Below are 27,904 nucleotides of genomic sequence, written 5' to 3' on the forward strand. Positions count from 1 at the left end.
ACCTCCAAGAGCCCTTTCAATTCTGTTATTAGTCACTCTGTTATTAGATGGTATTGTGAATGTGTAACAGTTTAGCTTTAGCATTTAGTATGTGAAGAATTTTTTTGGAATTTTAATATTTATTGAAGGATCAGATGAAAGAATGAGGCCCTGAGGATCAGAGGAAGGGTCATATGTGGAGATAGGACCCAGGTGTGGTTGTGATGGACCTGGGAGTGAGGAAGATAAATTCTGAGAATAAACATTTACTCTTAAACTCTTGCACAACTTTTTCTGTAACAGCTTTTTTTTCTTTCTGCTCACTGAAGGTTTTGCAGACACGTTTGCTAACAGTTGACATGTTTGGGGGGCTGCGGGGGTTGGGGTATGCAGGGACAATGAAGCCAGACACATTCACTGGTTTTTAACCACTTAGCCAGGATGCTGCACTTCGTTTACAAGAAGATAACAACCACATAGCTGGCACAGGAAACTAGAAGCTTTAGGGAGCTGCAATCCAGGTAACCAATCAATATTATATGTTATGCATGTATTATCAGGGGAAGGGAAAAGGAATGTGTTGGGTAGGCAGAGAGGTGTACGAAAATCACCTTTGATTATAAAAACTGCTGTAAAACTGTAAACAGGGCCTCGGTAGCTTTCAAAGCCGGGCTGACTTTCATCTTTGGTACCAAAATCAAAGTCTGTTTTTCCGTACCTTGGGTTTGGTGTAATTAATTGGCTTCAACACCAAGCTAAGACCCAGTTTTGGGAACATTATCAAGGCTTAAAACATTTTCGATACCTCCAGATCTTCTCTTGTCAAGTATGTGCAATTCTCCTGTATAAAACAAGAGTTTTATCTGGGACTTGGGACTCAAAGAGAGCTGAGTACCTAAGACAGTAGTTTGGTAAATATTGAATTAGTAGGCTTTTAGTAAATAATCCTAATTCTGTCCTTAGTTAGCTACAATAATTTATAAAATGGAAGAGTTGCAAATTAAAATAATATTTTGGTCATGCTTCATTATTGCGTAGGGTAGTATTGATTTCTAAGATTAAGTAGGTATTTAAGTATTTCAGGGAAGTACCTTCTGTACACAAGTAGGGGCAGATCGTGCTGGATACATAGCAGTTTATTACTGGGGGAAAAGTTCATTCTGCTGTGTTTGTTCACTTTTAATCATAAGCTGTTTTCCCGAGAATTAATTACGCTTGGCTATCACATTTTAAGAGTAAAAATTTAAATTCAAAATGGTGGAAAGCAGTACCGACGTAACCGGGAAACGCAGGGGGAAAAAAAAAACAAGTGCCTTTATAGACGTGAACTACATTTCCCATCTTGCAACGCGGCAGGCACTTGCTTACTTCGCACCGCCCTCTCACAAAGCAAACTATAAATAGCAGGCGACGGCCTTCCGAGGCCTTTCTGCTGTTTGCCGACGGCGCCATTTTGTGTGTGAGGCGCTTGATGTTAAGTTGCTGCGGTTGTATATCCGTTGCCATCCAGCTGTAGCTTTGCCGTCCCTTTCTAGGGAGTGATCCCAGGGGCCTCGCCCCACCATGAGAGCTAAGGTAAGTTGTGTCTCGAGCTCGAAAATATAGGTTGGATTTGAGTTTGTATACTTCAACACACCTTTCGATGGGTGGCCAAGAAGTAAGCAGGGCCTTCATGCTAGGTGGTGGAGGGATAGTTTGAAACAAAAACTGAAAATACTGGTGGAGTGGCTCTGGCGAAATAAAGCTGTTTTTGAGCCTCTATCTATACTGAACTCGGGGTGGAGGCCTCGATTACTTTAAAACATTAAAAAAGGGAGCATGTCGTATGTAGCATGGAGAAATGACAGTAAAACATGAGAGTTTGTAAGCCATCTAAATGGGAACCCATCTGAAAAGTGTTCGTTTAAACGGAGATGTTCGGTTTTTCGTTTCAATCCTTTCCCATCATATCCTTCGATAATAGCCCCGTTGACCCCTGTGGGCCTCAACTTCTGATGAACCAAGTATGCGTTAATTGATGAGCACTAACTTCGGAACGGCTATTGTGTATAAGTAATTCTTGCTCTTCAAAAGCATGCAGTGCTGAAGATGTTTTGTAGATATCGTACCCAAATGCGTACATGGTATTGGGTAATATTCTATGCACACCATGTTGATTTAAATGCAGACTTCATTTTCATGATGAAAAACTTTTGCAGCTTTTTTTTGTTCCATTTCTACAATTATTGATTGATTTACACGTTGGTGAAATTTTAGAAAATAAAGTTTTAAATATGTAGCTGAGTTTATTCATTTTGTATCATTGGTGCAATCAGAAATTCTAATGTGATTTTTTTTCCCCCTCCCACCATCTTTAGTGGCGAAAGAAGCGAATGCGCAGGTATGAGCATACATTTTTACTTCATTCTATTTGCTCTAAAAGACTTATTAGATGCTCTTAACTTTTAATCTCTAATAAGACATCTTTTACTCGTGGCTTGTTTAATATTAAGTAGTTTGTCAAAGCTCATGGTTAACTTCAAAACTAGGTGACTTGAAATATGAATCTCTTTATTCAAATTCATATTCCTTTGTACCTGGGATTGCAACTGACTACCTTGAAGCAAAGATTCTTACTATTATATTGTGCATCCAAATATGAGAACTTTACTAAGTCAAATAATTGATAGCAGAGATATAACTAGAATTGCCAGGTCTATTGTTCTTGGGTTGGTAACAATAAGCAATGTTGTAAGATTGTAGGGACTATGCTAATAGCAGCAGTCAAGAAACAAGATTTACTTCAAAACTAGTGTCTGTAGTGCCTATTGTATCCAGTTTCTTGTTAGGTGCTTCTATTTTAAATGAATCTATTCTTCAATATGTCCTGTTGATTCTTCCTCTGCACAAGACTGAACATTTCAGGGGCCAGCAAATAGACATCTTTGTTTCATAAACTCTATAGAGTTTTAAGAATTGATAGCCTAAAGAAGCAAAATGTGCCCAAGTATATTTTATGCATTGTTTATTAATGTATCAGTATGTTTGTATAGGTGGAAGGCTTTAAGGTTTAGGATTAGTTTTTTTAATGTGCTAAATGTTTCATAGGATAGGTAGAAATAAAAATTGCCATGAGACAATTTTTATATCTTCTAGTATTACTTCATTGACATTTATATAAATAATATAAAGACTGAGACTGCCCCAGCTGGCTGACATTGGCTGGACTGTCTTGAGAATTTCCAGAAAACCACTTCAGTAATGCTACCAAGAAAACTGCATCAGTAATCATCAACCTGAATATGTTGATCTGGAAATTTATAATGATTTGCTTTTTTTTCTATGCTGTGGAAGTTTCTATTATCAGAAAGAAGAAAAACAGCAATCGTTAAACTAAATATTCCAATATTGGAATTTCTATTAGTCACCTGAAATGTTCAGTCTTAACCTGCTCAACAGAAATTGAGTAAGTTCTATGTCTCAATTTCCGCTTACCTTTTTAATAATAATAAAGTTGGAAGGGACCTATATGCTATCTCCAAAGTTCTGTTTTGCAAGTATCTTGTGTTTTAACAGAAATGCCCCAAGTCTTATTTGAGCTGTTAAAATAGTGATATTACTTTAGGATTTTCAGTTAATGTTATTTCTTTTAGGCTGAAGCGCAAAAGGAGAAAGATGAGGCAAAGGTCCAAGTAGACATCGCTCACAGTGCTACTGAGGCTGCAAAACAGCATGGAAAGGTGGAGCTTGGGAAGCCGACTTCCAGATTAATAATGCCTTCTTCTCTTTGCTGCTGCTAGAAGACTCCTTGCCTATCTTCAGGAGATTCCATCTTCAAGCCTGGGAGCAGTGATCCTTTTGAGGATGGCATCCCTGAGCTTTGCTATTCTGGACTGATCTTGTCCTTGGTGGCTTGATGTAGCAACTGTATCAAATAAAAAACCCCTTTTTTGGGGAATTCTACATGGTTTTTCTTTCAAATGTTGATTTTTTCCCCCAGTAAAAATCCTGAAATTATGGTGACACGAATGTTTCTAGGTGATTTCAGTTTCACTTTGGAAAAATTCTTTTTATTTCTAATTTCATGATGTATTTCTCGGTTTGGTGAACCATGCTACAAAATGCAACTGATGTTTTGAGTTCTGACAATTGTATTATAGAGTAAGAAGTGTTATTCAGATTTTTAAAAGATGCTTTTGAAAGAAATGCATCATTTGCTTAGAATCTAACTAGCACCATTTCTTCATAAGAAAGGGTCATGATTTTCAGATCTACAAGTTCCTTGGGTGATTTGGGGGGGTATTTTTATACTATTCTGACTTCTCTTCTAGGTTATTCTGGAACCTGTGAAATCTGCCCCATATCCAAAAGTGGTCTGACTGGAATGGTATTTCAGAGTTCTGATTAATCTTAATAGGTTATAGTATAACATTGGTTTTACATCTTACCACAAGATAACTGTGTGGCTTACAATCATAAAAGATATATACACTGTGTATTAAAAACATTTTTATAGTAATCAGTTCTGAAGTCAAATGCAGTACAATTGACCTAGGCCTGCTGGATGTTGCACTAAGATTATTTCCTTAAAGTTTGATCTATAGCACAGTTATGCGTATCAATGATTTCAAAGCCTGTCATTTGAGAAAGAATGGGTATGCTTTTAAAAAGCTTAGTGATTTCCAAAATGCGTCTAAAATTTGTTTATTGCAAACATCCACTTCAGAAGAAAAAAAATTCAATAGAAAACAGTATTAGTTTTGAGTCTATCAATGCATACCTGCAGTGTATAGTACATTTCATAACGTTTTTCAGACCGAAGATCATGGGGTTTGGAAAGAGCATGATTTGTCAAGTTTCTTGTAAATGTACTAATGCTCAAGAAATGTAATGAATTTTCCCTGAAGAGTCACCGCATGAAAAAATGATTTCTACCGCTGTAAACTAGTATAAGTGCCTGGAAGTCACTAGCTTCCTTTCCAAAAATAAAACGATATATTTTTTTAGTTTGCTAAAAATTGGTTCATGAATAAAAATCACCCCCTATGATGTATTTGCTTGTGGGGGTGATCTGCAAGTTTTAGTAAGCACCTAAAGTACAGTTAATGGTGCCATTAGAGACAACGATGACTGTCCCTTAGGGTTTTTAAAAGCTCGTAGGATACTTGGTGTTCATCGTTTCCCCAATTTACAAAGTCACGATCATGACCACATTGCGATAATGACGCCGTCGACCCTCATTCGATTTGGTCGCTGTCAAAAAGCGAGAGTAGCAAGAACGGCTTTCTCTTAAGGCCGCAACAGAGCGCCAGCAGCAGGGAACGGGGTCCACCACCCCGTACTACGTAGGGCAGGGGTCTTCAAACTTGGCCCTTTTATGACTTGTGGACTTCAACTCCCAGAATTCCTCGGCCAGGCACGCTGGCTGAGGAATTCTGGGAGTTGAAATCCACAAGTCATAAAAGGGCCAAGTTTGAAGACCGCTGACGTAGGGGCTTCCCGCCACGGAAAAAAAGGTAACGTAGACCGACGAGGCTGGATTTCCCGCCGAGGATCGAATTTTCCCTCGAGTGACGGGGCCGGAAGCAGAGGAAGAGAAACTCGTGGTTGCTATAGTAACCTTGACAGCCGGGAACTTCAGTCGACGGCCCGGCTGGAGAACGAAGCATAGAGTACTTCCGGCGGCAGCGGCAAGAGGGGAGATTGTGAGCGGAAGGGGTTGCGCTTTGTTTGGAGCAGAAGAGGTCGGAGTGAGGGTGAGTGGGTGGTGGTGGAAGTGTGGGGGATCAGCTCCCTCGCGGGGCTCCAGCGTCCCCCTATTTTCCCTAGAAATGAAAGGCGCGTCCTCTGAGAGCCTCAGGGACCGCCCTTCGAGCTGCTTCCCGGGGCCTTTGACAGGAACCCCCAGCTGTTCCCAGTAGGGTCTTTGAACCCTTCCCCAAAGCAAACTGAGGTCTGCCTCGGTCTTTCCCTCTCGTGGGATTTTTGTTTAATTTTTCAAGATTTTCCTTCCGGGACTTGAGTACGCAAGATCTTTGTACAGGGCTTGGCTAATTAGCCGAAAGCTCAAAAGTAAACGAGAGAGTAACCCTGTATCGCAGTGTTTCTGCACTAAGCAAGGTCTGCCTTCACCACTGAAAGTAAAGGGCCTAGTTTTAAGAATATGCAAGACGTCGACCTGTCATCAGCATTTGACTCGTTTCATAAATAATCGGATGGGGCTATATAACTCGGCCTTGTGCTTCTTGTCCTTGCAAGGTGTGTATGGGACAAGTGTATATGCTATCAAACTACAAAACCAGTATTTTCTAAATAAAAATATTTATAATTGATAAGCTTACTCAGAGATGCCTTGCTTTCCTCTGTATAAGCCGTAGGGTTAGGGTTTAAATTTCTATTGAAAAATTTTCATTGCCTATTTCTGTTGGGTTGGAAACAATTACCTTGTTTTTCTTAGAAATACCATGTTGAATAGTGTAGATTTGAATAGTGTGACCACTGGTAGGATTCATAATCAACACTAATCAAGGCCAACCTATATAATGTGTTAAAATAAAAAGGAAGAATTATAAAAACAACAAAAAGAAGGTATGAAATATTAGAATAAAATTCTATATCCATCCCCTTCCCTTTGGCAGATTAGGAAAAAATATTAAAACAGTGGTATTGAGGTCCTGTAATTTAATTAAATGCTGTAAAATAAAGGTACCAGTCAAGGCAATTACCGACAGGTGAAAAAATAGATTTATATTAATCCATAACACAATTTGAATTTGGCTTAGCATGTTGTGTTAACCCAGTCAGAGTTGGTTTGTAAACTGTAGGGTACAAATATTGCAACCACCCAGTCAACTGTTTATGCAACATTTTTAAAAGGTGGGTTAATGCAATGTATGAATCTAACTACAGATAAATACATACATACAAATATGAGATGTTAATAGGCTCTTTTCTCTTTCGTTTCTTACTTGGTCTCCTGCACAGTTGCTTGATTTAAGGACGCAGCCGTGACAAGAGGATGCCTGACCGTGACAACACCTATAATGGCAGTGGTAGCGATGAGGCAAGTGCCAACTCTGACGACATCTGCCGAGATTTCCTGCGCAACGTCTGCAAGCGGGGCAAACGTTGTCGTTTCCGCCACCCTGACATCAATGAGGTGACCAACTTGGGGGTCAGCAAGAACGAGTTCATCTTCTGCCACGACTTTCAGAACAAGGAGTGTGTCCGCATCAATTGCCGCTTCATCCATGGCACCAAAGAGGACGAAGACTGTTACAAAAAGACTGGGGAGCTTCCCCCGCGCCTCCGCCAGAAAGTGGCAGCCGGGCTTGGCCTGTCCCCAGCTGACCTCCCCAACAGCAAGGAAGAGGTTCCCATCTGCCGAGATTTTCTCAAGGGCGATTGCCAGCGTGGGGCCAAATGCAAATTCCAGCACCTGCAGCGGGATTATGAATACGATGCCCGGGGCTTGGCTACCCGTGAACAGGGTATCACTACCCCTGTGCGTCGCTATGACCCCTATGACCCAATGTATGACTCAGACCGATGCTATGATGACCACGACCCTGTGCTCAAAAGGCGACGAGTGGATGGGCTCCACTTTGAAACTTATGAATACAACTTCACTAGTCCACGCACGGTGGAATATCGTCTTCTGGAAGAAGAAAACATCATGCTCCGCAAGCGAGTAGAGGACCTCAAAAAGCAGGTCAACAACCTCCTGGCCACCAATGAGGTCCTCTTGGAACAGAACGCCCAATTTCGCAACCAAGCCAAAGTGATGACCCTCAGCTCCACTGCTACAGCCACCGAGCAGACTTTGGCCCCGACCGTGGGCACTGTGACCAACTATAACCACAGCATTGCCCAAACTCACACGACTCTGAGCAGCCAAGCCCTGCAGCCACGTCCTGTCTCCCAGCAGGATTTGGTAGCTCCCGCTGGAGCGCAGGCAGCACCCCCGAGCAATGCAGCTCCTCCTATGAACCCCGAAATCACCCCACTGTCGGCAGCTCTGGCTCAGACCATTGCCCAGGGGATGGCTCCCCCTGTATCCATGGCCCCCGTAGCTGTATCAGTAGCGCCAGTGGCTGTGTCGATGGCTCAGCCTCTGGGGGCAATTACCATGAGCCATGCCACTACTCCCATGGTGACCTACCCCATAGCATCCCAGAGTATGAGAATAACAGCCATGCCTCACTAGCCCACATTCAGCGGAAGTGCCATCGTTCAGTCTACGCCGTGCTGTTCCTAAGTCGAGGATGGGCACAAATCCTGTCGAAAGATAAGGCAAAGAGAACGATATTGATCCCAGAGGAGGATCTTGAAGCCTCTGGAAAGCTCACAGGGAAGGACTATAAACTTGGGCTGGCCTTTTGCCTGAAGGAGGCATATGGGCTGTCCCTTCACAATGAAAACAGCCCAGCATAACAGAAAAACAAGGAACAAAAAGCATTTGGAAAGTACAGAGGTCTCAGATGTGTTTTCTCTGTATCTTGTTTCTGTTTTGCTGTTTGTCTGTTCCCCTTGTAAGTCCTCCAACTGCGCTTTTGAGTATAAGAACTGAGCAAATTTTCCAGCCTGTGGATTACAGAGTCTGTTGTGTGGCTGAGCAGAGAGAAAATAACAGTTCCTTCCCTGGTACTGTACTTGTTCACAGAGTGGAGGACAACTTTCCTTAGCTCAGTCCGACGAAAAGGCAGAGACTTAATACAATAGCAGCGCAGCAGACTGAGCCAGCCTGAATTCTTGCACTCTCTTTTCTTGGCGTGGAAAGGCAGGGATCCAGGCACTTGGAAGATACTGATTTAAATTGTACTGATTTAAAAGACGATGAACTGGAAAGAATTGTAGCAAACAGAACAGTCCCTTCCTTTGGGGTAGATTAGCTCTTAGTTCTGGAAAGAACAGGTTCAAAGCACAGACACAGCAATGATAGCTTGACCGTTTGTATAGTGGAGGCAATTGCGTGTGTTTGCACACGTGTGTGAATCCACACCCCTCATGGATACACAACATCCACATAGATGGCATCTTTATGTGGCTGTTGAGGCTTTCAAAGAGTCCAGGGCTTAGTGACAGGATCACTTGATGCCGAACAGCTGAGTTTCTAGTTGAAGTAGTCAAACTCAGAGCAGCTCACTTGTTTCCTCCACTTGCCTGTATTGCTTTCTGGCTGCATTTAGTGTCTGAATTCCCCCTCACATCCAAGGACTTTGTGGTAGAACCTTTCCTGCTGTATGTCACTTAACTTTTTTGTTTTGTTTTATAGGGCACCACCTTTTTTAAAAAAAAAATGGATACCTTCCCTCAGTGTGAGTTTTTGGTTTTATTTTCTGGGAGGTGGGAGGGTATTGTTCTTTTTTGGGTTTTTTTTAATGTGAACTTCAGCTCCTCCTTGAGTCTGAAGTAACTGTATGAAAACGATTTAAAGGAAATGAGAAAAATGTTCGATGACCCAGCTGTTTCTACAGTTTAACAGTGTAAATGTTTTCCAGCTATTAAAACAAATGTACAGACCTCACATATGCTATATACGTGACTGATGCTGTTGTGGTACGCAATACATGTCCCATGTCTGTGCTTATGCCCAAGGAACACCCAAATTATACCTGCATTAAATGTAAACTAGGTGAACTACTAGAGGAAAAAGTAAGGGACTTAGAGGCAACTCTAGCCAAACTCCATCCTACTCAAGCTAACCAAGTAAAGAGCAAATTTGGATTTGATCCTACTGATAAACCCTTGGAGGAAGACAAATGGAGGTATGTCACACATAGAAATAGAAGGAAACACAATAATCAAAGAAAGCAGCAGCGTACATCTAGCAAACTCCTCTTGCCCAATCTAACCCAACCAGAAGCAGCCCCATTAAAACTGAGCGATTTCTCCCCCTTGATGGAAATATGCAGACCCACAACCTCCCCCTTAAAGAAAACTTGCGGACATCTAGCAAAGAAAACCATCCCTAAAAAAATCACATAAACAAACCTGAGATAAACAGAAAAGCACCTCAGGGTGCACCCCCCCCCCCCAAAAAAAGGAAGGTGAGTGTTGGTAATAGGAGATTCTATCCTCAAAGGAACAGAACCATCCATCTGCAGACCGGACATAAAATCCAGGGAGGTACGTCGTCTCCCTGAAGCAAAAATCAAAGACGTGGCTGAGAACCTAACCAAAATAATTAGGCCCACAGATTACTATCCCCTCCTCCTCCTCCTCCTCCTCCACATTGGGACGAAGGACACAACAAAGAACCTGAGTATATTGAGAGAGTATAAGCAACTAGGCAATGAAGTTAAGGAGCTAGGAGCACAATTAGTGTTCTCATCAATACTCCCAACGAAAGGCCAAACCCTACTGAGGGAAAAAAGAACTAGAAATAAACCACTGGCTAAAGGGTTGGTGTCGCCAAGAAAACTTTGGTTTCCTGGATCATGAACTGCATTTCCTACGCAAAGGACTCTTGGCAAGGGATGGGCTGTGCCTCATCAATACAGCGAAAAATGTACTCGGGAAAAAGACTGGCCCAACTCATCAGGAGGGCTTTAAACTAAAATTGATGGGGAAGCGTGACCAATCATTAGAATCTCTAGAACACAAAACCAATCATAAATCCCAAGAAAACTTTCTGCCCTTCCCCTTATTTTTCTTCTTCCCCAGCCTCAGAGGACCTGGATCAGCCAAGCAGGTGAGAGATGTGTGGAAGTCCCCTTACAGATAGTCATCAGCTTACGATCAAAACAGCCGAAAATTTCCATTGCTAAGTAAGACAGTGGTTGAGTTTGGCTCCAATTTGCGACCTTTCTTGCTACAGTTGTTAAGTGAATCACTGCAGTTGTGAATCCAGCTTCCCCATTTACCTTGCTTGTCGGGAGGTGGCAAAAGTGATCATATGACCCCTGAGACCCTGTAACCGTCATAAATTCAAGCTGGTTGCCAAGCATCCACATTTGGTCATATGACCATCAGGATACCGCAAAGGCCATTGGTGCGAAAAACCATCATAAGTCACTTTTTTCCAGTATCGTTGCAACTTTGAATGATCACGGAATGGGTTGTAAGTTGAGGGCTATCTCTACTTAATTTTATCATTTTAGCTGGAAGTCAGATGGGTGGATCAAGTTGTGTTCCAAAGTGTTAATAAGAACATGCCCAGACCCATCTAACTCCTAGGAATGTCTGGTTTGTTTTGCAGAATCTGAGGCTAACAATATTTCTGGATTTGCTGAAAACAAAATATCTTCCTGCAGGTTTTAGCAATAGTATTTAAATTTATTGCTCCACAGTGCTTTACAACCCTCGCTAAGCAGTTTACAGAGTCAGCCTAATTGCCCCCCCCAAACAATCTGGGTTACTGACTTGGAAAGATGGAAGGGCTGAGTCAACCTGGAGCCGGTCAAGATTAAACTCCAGGCCATGGGCAGAACTTTTTGCCTGCAATACTGCATTCTAACCATTGCGCCACCACAGCTCCTAAGCTTCTCTTGCACCTTTATCATAATCCCTAACCCTAGTTGGATTTCCATCCAAATAGGATTCTTTCAAAATATTTTACACAGAATAGAAGATATGTTGGATTTTAAATGCTAGAGGCCTCCTAAACATAATGACCATCTCTGAATCTTTGCTCTGATCCAACTCACGCAAGTGACACCTGGCAAGAGAATACTGTAGTAGGTTTATTGTACAACTATACCCCAGTAAAGCACTCCCCAAACCTCGGAGTCCAATTCCGCAAAGTGGCAGAAGCATCAGCATCTATTCACACAGACAGTTCAATGAGCAACAATGAAACAACCCATTTAATACATCCAGGAGCAAGACTCCAAAGAACAGCAAAGGGAGGTAAGCCAGCAGATGGTTGCCCACAGATTGATCTTAAGAGTTCCAAAGCTGAACAAGTCGTAAACAAGTCTCATCAAGAAAATCCAGGCATGAGATGTCCCCACATGATTTGCCAAAGAACAGTAGTTCCAACAAGGAAATTCACGCTGCCCAGCACACTGACCCCCCTCTGTGCTTCTGTTCCTTCTGCTCTCCACGCCTGCGGATTGGGCCAGGGTGGCAGCTATTCCTCATCAGAGGCAGCCTGCTTTTCAGAGCTGGCTTGCTGCAACCATACTTCTCATTCTTCTGTTTGCACAGGCAGCTGTCTGTCTGGTCAATTGCTCCCCCCCGATGCTCATCAGTCCCAGAACCAGTGGTGGGATTCAAATATCTGAACAACTGGTTCTCTGTGTGGATGCCGCTTCTGGAAGTCCATTCTGGGCCTGGGTAACAAACAATTAGCTACTGGTTCTGCCGAAGTGGTGCAAACCAGCTGAATCCCATCACTGCCCAGAACTAACCCTTTGGAAATCTCCTGGGCCCAGTGGGAAGGAAAGGCTTGTGGAGACTCAAGGGGAGGTGGAGCACTGGATGTCTTGGGGGTGGGGAGAAGCCTTCTGAGGCCTGGGCAAGCTCCATTATGGTCATATCTCAAGGACTAAACAGGCATAAACAATTGTTGAAGAGTGAAGAAGAAATACAGGCTACCAATAATTCCATTAATATTTATGCAAAACAATTTTCCATTTGAGCCAAATTATCAGTTGCTAAGCCCAGTGGAGTAGAAAGCATATATTATAATGTTTTAAAAATATTAAATAAGAGCTGTGGTGGTGCAGTGGTTAGAATGCAGTACTGCAGGCTATTTTTGCTGACTGTGTCAGAATCCATTGATATCACATTCATAAATGTATGGTTAAAATATTGTGCCTACTGGGATTCTGCCATACTTGTAGAAGGAGGGGGGGATTGTTTATTCAGTCTATCTGTAGCTGCTTTCATAGAACCTTTGATCTGAGGGAACAAACGGGGGAAAGTGATCTGTCTGTTGGGGCTGTAGGAAGAAGGCAATCAACAAAGGAATGCACGAAGCTCCTTTCTTCCCACGGAAGGACCTGACAACCAGAATTGATGGGATCCTAACCAAATGGATCCTAACCCTTAGCTCACTACAAGAGGAAAAAACTGAGTACCGCAGCAGAGGCAGCGCTTGGGGCCACAGCGGGAGAGGTAACAGGGCTATCCAATGGAACAGGAATCGCTACCTCAGCAGAAACCCCCCCCCCAGAACCACAGACGGGGATCAGGATGAGGAGCAATACCGTCCGCAATGCAGACAACGCTCCAGACAAAGATTCCCGCCCCTGGAAGCAAAATTCAAGGGGGGAGTCATCACGATTGGGATTTTTCCTGACCCAAGTCCTCAGCTATATGGAAGAATACGGACTGGATATCCCCAGTGACAAAACCCGCATCTGAATTGTGCAATCCGCCCTGGACGGAGAGGCTGCTGACTGGGTGGTGAACTTGCACGACTCAAATGCCCCAGAACTCAACAATTTCAACCAATTCATGTCATCCTTGAGGCTACGATTTGAAGATCCTTTAGCTGACCAAAAGGCTCAGGAGAGAATCAAAACAGTGAGGCAAGGCAGGCGGGTGGTGGCCGAATATACCGAAGAATTCCGAGCCATCGCCAGCAAGCTGAACTGGCCCGAAGACATCCCCCTTAGCCATTTCAAAGATGGTCTAAACTACGACCTGTTCGATGCTTGCCTGCCTCGAGGAGACCCACATCTCAACGACTGGTATATCCTGGCGGAGGAAGTGGAAATAGACCTACTGAAGAGACACCGCCGAGGAAAACCATAGAGCCGCCTGCCAACCGAGCAACCACGCAAGGGGGAAAAACCACCAGCCATAGCCAAAAAATCAATGGGATGTTTCAACTGCGGGAGAGAGGGGCACCACGCCGCAGAATGCCACTCAAAAGCCCCTCCATGAAAACCAGACGCATCATCTTCCAAGAAGCTGGGGAAGCCCCAAGGCAACACAAAAGAATCCTCCATGAAGGGGACAGAGGATATAGAGTCCACAACTCCTGTCAAGAACTGGGAGTGGAATCCGGCCTACACCGCAGGGACGGTCGACACCTGGGAAGACAGCTCAGAGGGAGAACCATTGGTAAGTGGACCCCTTCCACCCATACTTAAGACAGTGACTATATTAGCTCCCCCTATGACTGAAGCAGCCACAATAAAAGCTCTGATAGACTCTGGTTGCATCCGCTGCCTTATCAGCCCAACGCTGGTGGAGAGATGGAACATCCCAGTGAGGAGGCTAAAACAACCAATCTCTTTTAGTCAATTAGATGGGTCAATAGCAGGGGGGGCAGCTACGCTAGCCACTTTACCAATCCACCTATCCCTGGGGTCTCATGAGGAGGACATAACGTTTATAGTGGCCCCAGGCATGGAATGCCCAATGATTTTAGAACTAGAGTGGCTGAAGAAATGGAACCCCGGGATAAACTGGAGGACAGCAGAACTCAACTTCCCAAAGGGGGGGGGCAGAAGAACTTAGACTCCCCAAGCATCCCCCCCCCGGAGGGAAGAGATAGCAGCAGTGGGGGAAGAGAAGAAGTTCCCAGAGATACCGGAAGAGTACAGAGACCTTTCTGAGGTTTTCAGTGAGGAACGGGCAGATGAATTTCCCCCCCACTGCCCCACAGACTGTGCTATATTTATTTATTTATTTATTTATTTATTTATTTATTAAATTTTTATACCGCCCTTCTCCCGAAGGACTCAGGGCGGTGTACAGGGCAATAAATATCAAAATATAAATACAAAAGTTAAAAAGAAGTTAAAAAGGATTAATAATTATGCCCAATATAATACAATAATAAAACTGTGTTAAAACTAAATCCAACCCCAAACCCATCAGACCAGGCCAGATTGTTCAAATAGATAGGTTTTTAAATCGCGCTGGAAAGAGCGAAGGTCGGGGGCCATCCGGAGCTCAACCGGCAAGCGGTTCCATAGGTCTGGCACGCCCACAGAGAACGCCCTCCCCCTGGGGGCCACCAATCGACATTCTCTGATCGGAGGCACTCTGAGGAGGCCCACTCTGTGGGAGCGCACTGGACGGAGGGAGGTTGATGCCGGCAGCAGGTGCTGCTGTAGGTAATCCGGACCCATGCCATGTAGGGCTTTATAGAATTCAAACCCAGGGCAAAACTCCCCAAACCCAGGATGTATGCCATGAGCCCAAGGGAAATGGCAGAAATGGAAAGATTCATAAAGAAAAACTTAGAAAGAGGCTTCATTGAGCCTGCCAGACCCAAGGTGGCCGCCCCAGTTCTGCTCAGGGAGAAGAAGGATGGTTCTTATCGATGTATAGATTATAGAAATCTGAACACAATTAGTGAATGCAATCTGTACCCCCTACCCCTAATGAAGGATATCCTATGCCACCTGTCAAAAGGACGGATTTTTACTAAACTAGACCTGAGGGAAGCATATTACCGCATCAGGATTAAGAAAGGGGATGAATGGAAGACTGCATTCAACTGCCCGTTGGGGTGCTACCAGTTCAAAGTACTGCCATTTGGACTGCAAGGGGCTCCCGCAGTATTCATGCAATTAATCAATGACGTGCTAAGAGAGCACCTATATAAGGGGGTCCTGGTTTACCTGGATGACATCCTTATCTTCACTGAGACCAAAGAGGAACATATCAAGCTAGTCAGAGCAGTTCTGAAAAAATTGCGGGCTGCCCACCTATATGCTAAATTATCGAAGTGCGAATTCCACCAGGAAAGAATTGACTATCTGGGATATCGCATATCCCCGGAGGGCATAGAAATGGACCCTGAGAAAGTCAGGGCAGTATTAGAATGGGCACACACACACCCCCGCACACGAAAGCAATTACAAAGCTTCCTGGGATTTGCAAATTTCTACTGGCAATTCATCCCTTCATTTGGGCAAATAGCTATGCCCCTCACAAACCTGCTGAGAACGAAGGGGGGGGGTCTCCCGTGAAACCCAGCCAGCCTCTAAAATGGACAATGGAATGTCAAGCAGCATTTGAAAGGCTTAAAAGACTTTTTTCCGCTGAACCGGTACTTAAACACCCAGACCCGGACAAACCTTTTGTAATACAGGCAGATGTGAATGATATAGCAGTGGGAGCTGTATTATTACAGGAGAATGATTGGGGGGCGTTGCAACCTTGCGCATATATGTCCAGAAAACTCACGGAACCAGAACAACGCTGGCCTATATGGGAAAGGGAAGCTTTCTCTTTAAGAGTAGCATTAATGACATGGCGCCAATTTTTAGAAGGAAGTAAAATACCTTTCCATGTCTGGACAGATCACAAAAATTTGGAAGCACTAAAAACACCCAGGAAACTCACTCCAAAGCAAGCCCGCTGGTCCCAACATTTCCACCGATTCAACTTTACGCTCAAACACTTACCGGGGGGGGGGAATTTCCTGGCAGATGCATTATCCCGCATGCCCCAATATAACAGCACAAGAGTTACTGACTTTAAACCACTTGTGCCTGAACAACAACTGGCAGCTCCAGTCACCACCAGGGCACAAGAAAAAAGGAAGCCGAAGGTGGATGGCCAAACTGGAATAGTATTCTGGAAAGCTTTGGAAAGCGATGAATGGTTCCAGAAAAATAGACATGTGTGTACAATTAAAGATGGACTGCCTTGGGTGGGGGAGAAGCTATATATACCTGCCACTCAGAGAATCAATTTCATGCAACTGTGCCATGATACAAAATCAGCAGGACATTTTGGGTTTGTAAAAACCTTACATTTAACTAAAAGGCAATTTTGGTGGTCATCCATGAAAAAAGACATAGAAAGCTATGTGGGCAACTGTCAAACTTGCGTGATGGCTAAGAGGCTGCAAGGGAAATCGCCAGGAGTGCTACAACCGGTGGCGAACCCCTCAGCCCCATGGAAAGAAATAGCCATGGATTTTATTGTAGAACTTCCAGAAAGTAATGGAAACACTGTAGTCTGGACTGTCACAGATCTGTTCTCTAAGCAAGTACATTTCATTCCTTGCCAAAAAATCCCGACTGCAAAAGCATTAGTGAAACTTTTCGTACAGCATATTTACAGATTGCACGGGGCACCACAATGAATCATATCTGATAGAGGGGTGCAATTTACGCCAGCATTTTGGAAAGAATTTTTGTCCCTTTTAGGAACCACCCAAGGACTGTCATCTAGTCATCATCCTCAGTCAGATGGATCGGCTGAATGATTGAACTCAATACTTGAACAATATTTAAGATGCTTTATTAATTTTCAGCAATCGAATTGGACAGACCTACTGCCTTTTGCAGAAGTAGCATATAATAATGCAGTCCACTCTAGCACAGGTTACACTCCTTTTCAAGTAGCTATGGGTCAGAGCTTTAACCCAATGCCAGAACTAACCCCAAAGGAACCGGTCATTCCTGAGCTGAAGGAATGGATTGCTCAATTACAGAACACCTGGCCGATCGTTCGGGAAGCATTACAAGCAGCTAGAAAAGCATACAAGACACAAGCAGACAAAAAAAGAACCGATCCTACACCTTTCAGGGTAGGAGAGATGGTTTATTTATCCACAAAATACCTCAAATCACTCCAACCCTGTAAGAAACTAGGTCCAAAATATATTAGTCCTTTTCCAATTAAAAAGATCATAAACCCAGTGACAGTCGAATTAGAACTACCCAAAACTCTTAGACGGATACACCCAACCTTTCACTGCAGTCTAATAGAGTACAACAATCACCCCTATGAACAAGAACCCCACCACCACCACCCCCAATCATGGTGGAGGGAGAACAACATTTTGAGGTGAAAGAAATCTTGGATTCCAGAAAACACCATGGAAAGATCCAATATTTAGTGGCATGGAAACACCTCCCTTCCTCGGAAAATGAGTGGGTTAATAAACACCATGTTAGAGCACCAAAGTTGCTCAAGAGATTTCATACAGAATATCCAAACAAACCGGGTTAACATTTTTTTTCTCTTTCTTCTTCCCGCAGATAGACCTATCCTTCTTTTGAAAGGAGAGCAGATTGTCAGAATCCATTGATATCACATTCATAAATGTATGGTTAAAATATTGTGCCTACTGGGATTCTGCCATACTTGTAGAAGGAGGGGGGGTTGTTTATTCAGTCTATCTGTAGCTGCTTTCAAAGAACCTTTGATCTGAGGGAACAAAGGGGGGAAAGTGATCTGTCTGTTGGGGCTGTAGGAAGAAGGCAATCAACAAAGGAATGCTCCTTTCTTCCCACGGAAGGACCTGACAACCAGAATTGATGGGATCCTGTTTGAGGGGAGGGGGGTTGAACCAGGAATGCTTATATAGAATTGAATGTGACTCAAGACCAGATCCTGTCTCATATCTCCACAACCAATCCTATCCTAGTAAACCTTTTCCTTTTGGACAACTCGGCTCCAAGAGTCCTTATTTCCTAAGATGTGGATTGGGGTGGGTCCTGCCAGACTGCTGGCTGCCAGCAATTCGGCAGTTCAATTCATACCGGCTCAAGGTTGACTCAGCCTTTCATCCTTCCGAGGTCAGTAAAATGAAAACCCAGATTGTTGGGGGTCAATATGCTGGCTCTGTAAATTGCTTAAGAGAGAGCTGTAAAGCACTGTGAAGTGGTAAATAAGTCTAAGTGCTATTGCTATTTATTTCAGGAGAGGATGCAGAAGAATATTATAATGAAGTGATGATTTGTGGTCTTAGAAAAAGCTGTGTACTAAGCTTTAAAAGAAGTAGAAAAAGTATGACTAAATGAAGAATTAAAGGAGGAGATTAGTATGAAGGAACCTGCCATCAGCACAAATTACTGAAGTATTCAAATGAGAGCCACAATGTGCTGTGGCTTTTTTTTCCTCCTCCAGAATGGTGGTCTCCCCCCTCTGGTTTGAGGTTTGTCACAGACATCTATTATCTCTCTGCTTCCTTTGTGAAGTCACTGTGGGAAGTCATCCATTAACATGGGATGCTGTATTTTCAGTATGTTTGATGATAATTGTTTATCTTCAATCCTGGATGACCCAGGGAGGCTGTGAAGGATCAGTCCCAGCATCTTGAAGCTAATGGAAGCTGTATGGAGAAGGATAGGCATTGACTCAACTCTACTAGGTTTGAGCATCAATGCATGTTGGGTAGTCAACTCTGGCAATTGGAGAGTTTCCTATTTCAACTGAGTTCTGGATGGGGCTACACAATCCCGATAAGCCATGGCCCATAATTTGAGAGTCGTCTCGAAAATAAGGGAAATACATGACGTTTGCATATCTTGGCTCTGTTGGGAATAATGATTATAAAAACATTATTATATAATCAAGTATCCAGATGAACACAGTATTTTAGGCAACAGATTTGAAGATATGAACTAGATATTCCAGAAGCTGTACATAACGGCCAATTCTTGTATTATGGAAATATAAGAGAGATTTTAAGAGCTCTTTTGATTATTTTTAAAAATATTTTTGTTGAACTTGACTCTTTAACGCAGTTTTGGTTGAGACAAAGAAAGGTCTTAGGCATCTGTGATTTTGGACTCCCCCCCCCCAAAATGGAGCAACAGTGTTACCTTTTAAAATAGTCCTTCTACCAAGTTTAAACTCCTGCATTAAACCCCTCTTCCCTATGGTCCGAAAAGAATAAATTATAATGGGATTAAAATTTTGCAATACACTTATGTGCAGAAATGTACAGATGTTGGTGTAATTTTCCATAGTATCTGCTCCTTGTATATAGTGCACACGAATCAGAAAAGCAATGTAATGGTTGATTTGTCCTCTAGCTATTTGTTTCAGTCTTGAAGTTTGAAGTTGTGTGAAATTCTGGTCAGGACTTTGGTTTGCAAAGACTACATATATAAGAATGTTTTTCATTCTTAGTAACAGAGGTAGAAAAAAGTGTAGGGGGAAAAATGGTCTCAAAGCCTTCATTCAGATGAAAAGGAAGTTGTGCACAGAAAGTTGAAATAAAGGACAATGCACAACTGTTTCAAAATCTACTTTTATTCTTGATTTGTGTGAAGCTCTTATTCAGAAGAAATATAAAAGTCCTGTACAAATAGAACTACAAAAATATGATTTCAATTAAGTTAGGTTAAGACTATCATTATTTTCAAGCTTTGAAATCCTGTAATGTTTCTCTTTGGATATCTTACTTAATAGTCATTGTGTATCCTAAAACCAGGGAAAAAAATCTCCCTGTAATATAAAGCCCTAAATAAACAGGACAAAAGACAAAGCAGAAACCAAGTCCCTATATTAATGCCCGATCATACAATTAGCCATTAATAATTTACTAATTTAACAACAAGCAGCACAGGAATGCAGATTAAAAACCTCACCTTAAAGCATTTTTATCTAGATTGAATGAAAATGAACAAATCAATGGAAAAAATGTTTTTGTATAGTTTTCCTTCTCCGTGTTTAATTTTTTAAAAAATCAATTACTACCCTGAAGAGGGCTTTGTTTTTATTAGAAAAAGAGTAATTTGGCATGTTTTACCTGTACCATTTTTCAATGCGGTACTAACTTGTGATAAAAATTAAATAAATATAAATACATAAAATAAATATTTTGTAAAAGAGCATTACAAATAGGTCAACTTTGGAGCACGCTGTTGGAGATTCTTATTTGTTCTGCACATATAAAACTACACATCCTACTTTTAAAGATACTGGAAACAAAAAAAACACATCCTTCAGCATGGGAAGCCAATCCATTCATTTAGCTTCCCACAAGAGCCTGTGCGTAAAGAAAACTGGGTTTGAATGACCTAAACCATGTGCCTGGTTTCCCTATACTTTTTAAAGGGTAATTTATACCCAAATCTATTTTCTCCCTACTAACTGTTCATTTGGGTAAAAATCTTACAGTGCAATCTTATACTTGTCTATTCAAGCCCCATTGAATTCAGTAGGACAGAAGTCCCCAACCTTTGGGGCACCAGGGACCGCTTCTGTGGAGAGAGGCTTTTCCGTAGACTGGAAGGTGCGTGGTTTTGTGTGCTGCCTGCAACTCACGGATGGGGCTTTGCTTGTTTGTGCGGACTGGTTGCTGGCATGCTGCAGCCCGGTACTGGTCCACAGACCGGGGGTTTGGGGACCCCTGCAGTAGCACTCCCGGGAAGAGTACAGAGCTTACAATTACAGTCTTAATCTGACAAATGAAATAAAGCACTTCTGTCAATTCTTGCATTTCAATTACACATTCACATTCTTGAAAAGAAACCTGAAATAGCATTGGAATAATTTTCACCAGCTATGTAGAGTTTAACGTTAATTATTCCATATCTGCAAACTAGTAGCTCTGTACAGAAGTTGTCCATTTGTGATTTCAAGGACAAGTTGAGATCTGCCCAAACATATTTGGAGACCAAGACAGGGGTGGTGGTGATGGTGTTGGATGGGGCACATGTTTTGTATTGGATCTGGCATGTTTGAGCTACCCCACCTGCCCTTTCCAAATTATTTCCTATCTGCTTCAAGTACACAAGCTAGCAGTGATACAATGTGGACAGAGACATCATGCTACACTTAAAAGGATCCTTCCTGAGATCCAAAAGGTGCTTGGCAATGTTATCGTTTCAATCCCTTTTTTTTAATTAAAAAACCCCATTCTGTGCAGTAAAAAGGCCTGAATGCCAGTATGAGAAGACCCTCCAGGACACGAGTCTCTTTGAAATCACAAGCCGAGACAGGGGATACCCCACCTCGTTTTTCCTCTTGGGAATTCCTTTTGACTGCTCCTGCTTTAGAGACCTGAGTCCTGGTACCGTTCCGTCTCCTTTCGATTCAAATTCAACCTGGAATTTTCTTCCTGAGTCAGAGCAGGCAGAGTACAAGGCACGTTTGAGAAGTCTGTGTCTCAAAAGAGTTTGGTTTGGTTTGGTTCACTCTGTTGCAGTCTGTCAAGTCACCCTGCTAAGGCAGGCCGATTGCTCGGCCCTGTAATGTGCAAGACAACTCCAACCGTCAAACAGCATCTCCCAAAAACAGCTGCCTGGCTGAGTTCTGCTTATAATAAGGCTGGAACAGTCTTTCCAGGCAGCAGATGCGCATAGCATTGTAAGTGTGCAGCAGAAGATGAGGAAAACGCGACGTAAAGTAGGCCACAAAATCATCTGGGAGAGATCCCAGAGTCTCCTGTACCTCCGGAGGCAATTCTCGATAGTGATGTTTCTGTAAGAAGAGGAAGAAAGGGACAAGGGTAGAATATGCTCTCTTAGATTGAGAAGAAATCCGTATTTTTAAAATGTAATCATTTGGAATAGTCTGCCTCCTATTACTCTATTGAGCATTTTCCTCAGATTAGGGTATCCAAGATAGGAGAAACTTTTGACTTTCCAGGTTTTTGTTTATTTTTTTACTGGAAAAATGAGCCTTTGTTTTTTTGTCCACCGCCATTTTTCATCATCGAAATTAGATATCTGGGAACTGCTATTTACCCTGCTAGGAAAAAGATCAACGTTTTCTCCATTGTCACAAATAGCAGCATGGGGAAAACTGAACAGGAAACAATACAGGTGGTCCTTGACCTAGGACCATAATTGAGCTTGGAATTATGAACATAAGTCAGGAGTCTTCAAATGTGGCCCTTTTATGACTTGTGGACTTCAACTCCCAGAATTCCTCAGCCAGGCACGCTGTCTGAGGAATTCTGGAAGTTGAAGTCCACAAGTTGTAGAAGGGCCAAGATTGAAGACCACTGTTGTAAGTCATCAGACGGTCATTAGGTGGGTCACCAAGTGACCACGCCTCCTTCTATAATCTTTTCTGCAGTGGTTGCTAAGAAAACGCTGTGGCTGTTAAGCAGTGTTGGTGGTCATTGTGACCAAAGGGTGTCGTTTGCTAAAAACTGGAAGTCAATGACAGAAACTGCCAAAACAATGCCAAAAAGCATGCTCATGTGACTGCAGGATGCTGCAAATGGCTGTAAAATGCAAGCTGGTTTCCAAGTGTCCAAAATGCAATCATGTGATGGCAAGGTGTGGGTCTGGTTGTTGGAACTTCAAAAAGAGGTCGAAAGTAGCTCGGGAGAGGCCCGGCGTAACTCTGAATGGTTGCTAAGCGAGCCGTCAAGTGAGCACTACTTGTACATCCTCTTCTCTTAGAGCTGTTGCCCACGGTCACTTCAGTAAATTGTCTTTCATATTAACATTAAATGTTGGAAGATTTTTTTAGTTCGTGGTCCCCAACCTTTCTGGCTTTGCGGACTGGTGGGGGGGGAGGAGAGGGGATGGTTCCACATGAGCAGCAGGTGAGCTCACATGTGCAGCTCCATGTGCGCAGGCATGCGCACCTGCTTGTACAAATGGAGTTTTGTGCGCAGGCTCACCCTCTGTTCACACGTGGAGCTGTGCGCGCATGCTCATGCTCGCCCGCTGCTTCCATGGCCCAGTTCTGAACGGGCTACGGTACTGGGCTACAGCCTGCGGACCTCTATTTTAATCAATCTTCTGCAGCTTATATATTTAGCCCTGCTCTATTCAAATATAAATTTTAGAATGCGCATGATTTAACTCCACCGTAATTGCAATCAAATTGCAACTGATGTGAATATGTGAGGGAGCTATGACAATGAATCAGCATCTCAGCACGCCTCTCTATATTTAGAAGCCAGAGGCGCATCTGAGAAGCAATCAGCAATCCCAAAACACACATACCTTGTTCCTCATTGCCCGCAAGAGATCTCTTACTGAGCCCCCTTTATAGGACCGGAATTTTCGAAGATCTGCAAAGAAACACTCAAATTAAGACATTTACAACTAACTAGAGCTATTTTTACATTCTTGTTTTCGAGATAAACAATACAGTAATTCTGAAAGTAAGGAAAATAAAGGTGAACCTGTCTGTAGTGGGACGGTTATATGCTCTCTCCAGTCCATCTTCACCACAGCTCTTCCTCCTCTCTCCAGCTCCTTCACTATTGGACCATCTAGAGATTCTTTTTCTATCCGGTCACTCACATCCTGCAATCAATGTCAGATATTTATAGCCCATCAAGTTTGGCTCCAGCTTACATGGGCTCCCACCTCAGAAGCTCCTTCAATGGGCAAAGAAAAAGATGCTGTGGTTGCTCTCACTACATCCCTGGGGGTCACTCCCACCCACCCCCAATAATATGATCTATGCTTTGATAAAGCTCATGGCCATGAGCTCAAGAGGAAGGAGCAGAAACTGAAAGAGAGACCTGCCTTGCAGACACCCTCCTTGCTCTAAAGGGCAGCCAGGTATTCAGCAACTGGCAGCAGGGCCTCAAGTGCTGTGGCTGAATCAGTGAGTGCTTTAGTTCAAGGGTGGCCCTGAAATCAGGACAGGCAAGGAAATAATTCTAGTTCATGGCCCTTGCTACTTAATTGCCAAAAGAGTTAGAAAGGGTTTGATCTGCACTGTAAAGCATATAATATGATAACATGGTAATATAACACACTTGGCATAACATAACAAACCTAACCCACACAACATAACATACAACATAACAATAAACACTTGTTATATTGATTTATAAAAGTTTTATAGATGAAACTGTATTTTTCACCCTAAGAGTAAATTTAAATATAGATTTCCAAGCAGTCTGAACTGCTTTCACACACACACACACACGCACACACACACACCCCACAAATAGGAATTCTGCAAACCACATATGCAAAAAGTGCTAACTGATAGAAATGGCTAATTTTGCATATTTCATTGCGGTAGCATTATTCTACATAACCTATTCGGATAGCTAATTAAGGCATCATTCACACATCCTAAGCAACAGAAGGTATAAAGTGCTACAGGTAGTCCTCACTTGCCAGCCATCCGTTCAGTGACCATTTGAAGCAGTGACTGTTCTCAATGGAAAAGCCAACACCCCCCACCCCCGGCACTCCTGCATTCATATTACTATGATTCCCCGAAAGTAAGGCCTACACCAACAATAAGCCCTAGCTTGATTTTGGGGGGTGGGCCTAACATAAGCCCTATCCCAAAAATAAGCCCTAGTTCTGGGGTGAGGCACACACCTAAAAATCAAGCTAGGGCCGCCCTGCATCCTCTTACCTTGCAGCTAGGCCTCTCCTTGCCGGCCCACTTCTTCTGAGGCCTCTTCTGCAGCCAGGCCTGCATTTCTCAGTCACAGGGCTTTCCGGAAGGACTGTGTAGCTAAGAACTGAGCTATGGATTCAATCCATAGCTTGATTCTGCAAGACCCCAGCAGCCGAGCACCAAGCTATAGATTGAATCCATACCTCAGTACCCAGCTGCTTAGGCCTTCTGGAAAGGACTGACTGAAAAATGCAGGCCCGAATGCAGCTGCAGAACTTCGACCTCAGAAGAAGTGGACCAGCTGTGTGGGGCTGTCGGTACTGGAGGTGAGGTAGGCCTGTTGCGTCTTTTGGAGGCAAAAAAAAGACCCGGTTTTATTTTCAGGGAAACATGGTAGGTCACATTGGCAATGCCCAGCCTTCCTGCACCTGTGCTGCACCATGCCATCCATCCCCTCCAGCCTTCCTGCGCTCACAGGTGGCCTTCACCAGGCCTCCCAAGCTCTGGTAGACACCTCAGGGCTTCTCCCAGCACCTCACCCCAACCCCTCTGGGCACTCTCACACTCCTTACCTAGGATTCCCGCTATTTCCTGCTTGATCCAAGATGACCCATGCATCTTGGATCAACTGGGTCTGCCAGGATTGTTGTTGCTAAGCAATATGGTCACATGACATCCTGCTTTATGATCGCATCACTTAGCAATGGCAATCCCAGTCCCAATTGCCATTAAAATCTCTTCTGAATATAATGTAGTTCAGATTTATAGTATGAAAAGTTGAATAGCTGACAGAAAAAAAAATCACGACCAACCTGGAAAAATTGAAGCTGCTTCTCTAGGCTCCAGAAAAAAGGATGCTTCAGGACACAATTAGCTGAAGGCCGTTTCTGAGGATCCATATTTATCATTTGCTCTATCAAGTCACGTGCAACAATGTCCTCTGCGGGAAAAACAGAACAAATTGGAACATTCAGAGCTTTTTTATAGACCTAGTATTTTCTTCCTTAGGAAACAGGAAGCCAAAATCTACAATCCCAGTGCCTGAAATAAATAAATAAGCAACAGGTTCTATAGAACAATATTTTCTATAGAACCAATGCAAAATATAACTCCAAGTCAATCACAGTTTTCACATGCAGCCTAGAAATCTATGTTGGACATGTGAAGGTATGCATGCCACAAATATCATAATCAACAACTGTATCCTAGCCTGCTTACCATGGATCTCCAAATTTAGGCAATCCAGACTATATGCACCCAGTAAAATGTTGGCTTGCCGCTGCAGGGATTTGCCAAATGGATGGTTGCCTTCCGATATCACATAGTAGAAAACGCAACCAGCTGAAAAAATATCCACCGTGTGGGTCTGCAATAGAACCATTTTCAAAAAATATTACCATACAGTATCTTTAATAATGTTATCAGCCACTCAGCAGCTTTTGGGAGTTGGGCAATCCAGTGAATGAATGAATGAATGAATGAATGAATGAATGAATGAATGAATGAATGAATGGTTTGGCATATAAAGAAAGATAAATTTCTAAGATGTAAGAAATATCAGAATTCCAACAAGATTCTTTACAGTACTTTACTAAAATTCTAGGGCTAAATATAACTTACAGAATTTGTGAATATGAACATTGTATTGCACAAGGCAAATCTTGGCATTTAGCTGAATACATAATAAGTAATCAAAATTTAAATCTATTTTAATTTCAAAAGAATATAAGGTATTCTTGTATTGACAATACCTGCTGTTTGACACAAGGGGCTTTTTTGAACTCTTTAATTTTTATCCCTTTTTCTTAAACTACTTTTGTAAGTGTGCCCCCTTATTTTTCCCCAAAACATATCTGAAATATTCTCTTTCCTCAGCATTAAAACATGTATATTATTTTGCATCTTGTAGCTCTAGATATGATACAAATCTACATGAAGGAAATAAATATATTTAGTTTAAATTAAATCAAATCATAGTATGGTGCTTTCTTAAATTGAAAGGCTTGATCTAATAATGTTAACAGGTATTCATCCTTGAACGCTGTATTAGGGATAAGAACAGTTGGCTTTGATTTCAATGTATTAATTTACTCTAAAATTGAAATTTATAGAACCTAAGTGGGTTTTGAAAGACTTTGAACTTTGAAAAAGACCAGAGAAGAAGCTGGAACTGTAAAATACTCTAGAAAAAAATATCAGCAATTACAAATACTGTTATTCTCCACTGTTTACAGCATTTTGCTGAAACCCAAAACAAGAAGATCAGATTGCTGATGGCTTGACTCTCCCAACTGATCCACGCAGAGATTGGAAACGTTCCTTCCTTGCCCCTTTTCTATTTTCTTCAGCCCAAAAGGAATTTCTACACTGAATTTCAAAATCCACACTTATCTAGAGAGGTAGGCTACTCTAGAACCTTATTAAAGATTGACTTTATCCTAAAGAGGGATCAGATCTCTGACTTTCTTGTCAGGAAGGAAAACTCTGTCCCAGAGGTAAACTTCTGCAAGATACCCTCCCCTGAAAAGTGAGGCCACCACATACAGTAAATATGTGCCCAATTTCAAATCACTGTACAAGGAAAACCCAGCCAAAAAGATTCAAAGCAAACGAGCAAAATGCTTCTGACTTACTGGATTCTCTTTGCAATCCTCACTCAGTATCTCTGGAGCAATCCAACCTTCGGTGCCTGGGACTCCAGACCGGCGGCTAAAACTGTGCCTGCCAACTGCAAGCTTCTTGCAGAGGCCAAAGTCGGAAATCATGGCTTTTACCTTGCCATGGGCATTCGGCATAGAGATGAGGATGTTGTGGGGCTTCAGGTCTCTGTGGACTGAAAGGAAGGCATGAGGAAGGCACCGAACGAGAAAAGAGTCAACTTACTGCTTCAAGATGCTGACGTCATTTCAAAAACCATCTGATTATAGACTTGGGTTATTCCCAGCCTGGTGATTTATGACATCATCTGTCATCATTGAAATGCTGTGGTTCGATTGAAGTCCCAAGTATATAT

General features: G+C 42.7%; 2 protein-coding genes and 1 long non-coding RNA gene across 5 annotated transcripts in view; 2 read left to right on the forward strand and 1 right to left on the reverse strand.

The window, feature by feature from the left end:
- Positions 1–1,398: 1,398 nt before the first annotated feature.
- Positions 1,399–3,928, forward strand: LOC308661335. The gene is made up of 3 exons (XR_014024939.1): positions 1,399–1,554; positions 2,337–2,359; positions 3,612–3,928. It is a non-coding gene; the product is annotated as an uncharacterized lncRNA (long non-coding RNA).
- A 1,758-nt stretch (positions 3,929–5,686) lies between these two features.
- On the forward strand, positions 5,687–9,513 carry ZC3H10 (zinc finger CCCH-type containing 10). Of its 2 annotated transcripts, none has more exons than XM_081320009.1 (2): positions 5,687–5,714; positions 6,943–9,513. In XM_081320009.1, the coding sequence occupies exon 2, from the start codon at positions 6,977–6,979 to the stop codon at positions 8,162–8,164; it is 1,188 nt and encodes a 395-aa protein (XP_081176135.1). In that variant the 5' UTR covers positions 5,687–5,714; positions 6,943–6,976; the 3' UTR covers positions 8,165–9,513. The 2 variants fall into 2 exon arrangements, with proteins under 2 accessions (XP_081176135.1, XP_081176136.1); XM_081320010.1 differs by lacking the exon at positions 5,687–5,714 and adding an exon at positions 5,727–6,216.
- Positions 9,514–19,843: 10,330 nt separating this feature from the next.
- Positions 19,844–27,904, reverse strand: part of ERN1 (endoplasmic reticulum to nucleus signaling 1) — a 79,465-nt gene continuing 71,404 nt past the window's right edge. For both annotated transcript variants that reach the window (XM_081315826.1, XM_081315825.1), the window contains exons 17-22: positions 27,525–27,724; positions 26,110–26,257; positions 25,704–25,831; positions 23,705–23,828; positions 23,523–23,590; positions 19,844–22,038 (exon numbers count right to left, since the gene is read on the reverse strand). In XM_081315826.1, coding sequence (XP_081171952.1) covers positions 21,832–22,038; positions 23,523–23,590; positions 23,705–23,828; positions 25,704–25,831; positions 26,110–26,257; positions 27,525–27,724 — 875 coding nt within the window. In that variant the 3' untranslated portion in view covers positions 19,844–21,831. The remainder of the gene's footprint in view (positions 22,039–23,522; positions 23,591–23,704; positions 23,829–25,703; positions 25,832–26,109; positions 26,258–27,524; positions 27,725–27,904) is intronic.

This window comes from Vipera berus (genome assembly GCF_964194415.1).
Source record: "Vipera berus genome assembly, chromosome: 2".
Classification (NCBI taxonomy): domain Eukaryota; kingdom Metazoa; phylum Chordata; class Lepidosauria; order Squamata; family Viperidae; genus Vipera; species Vipera berus.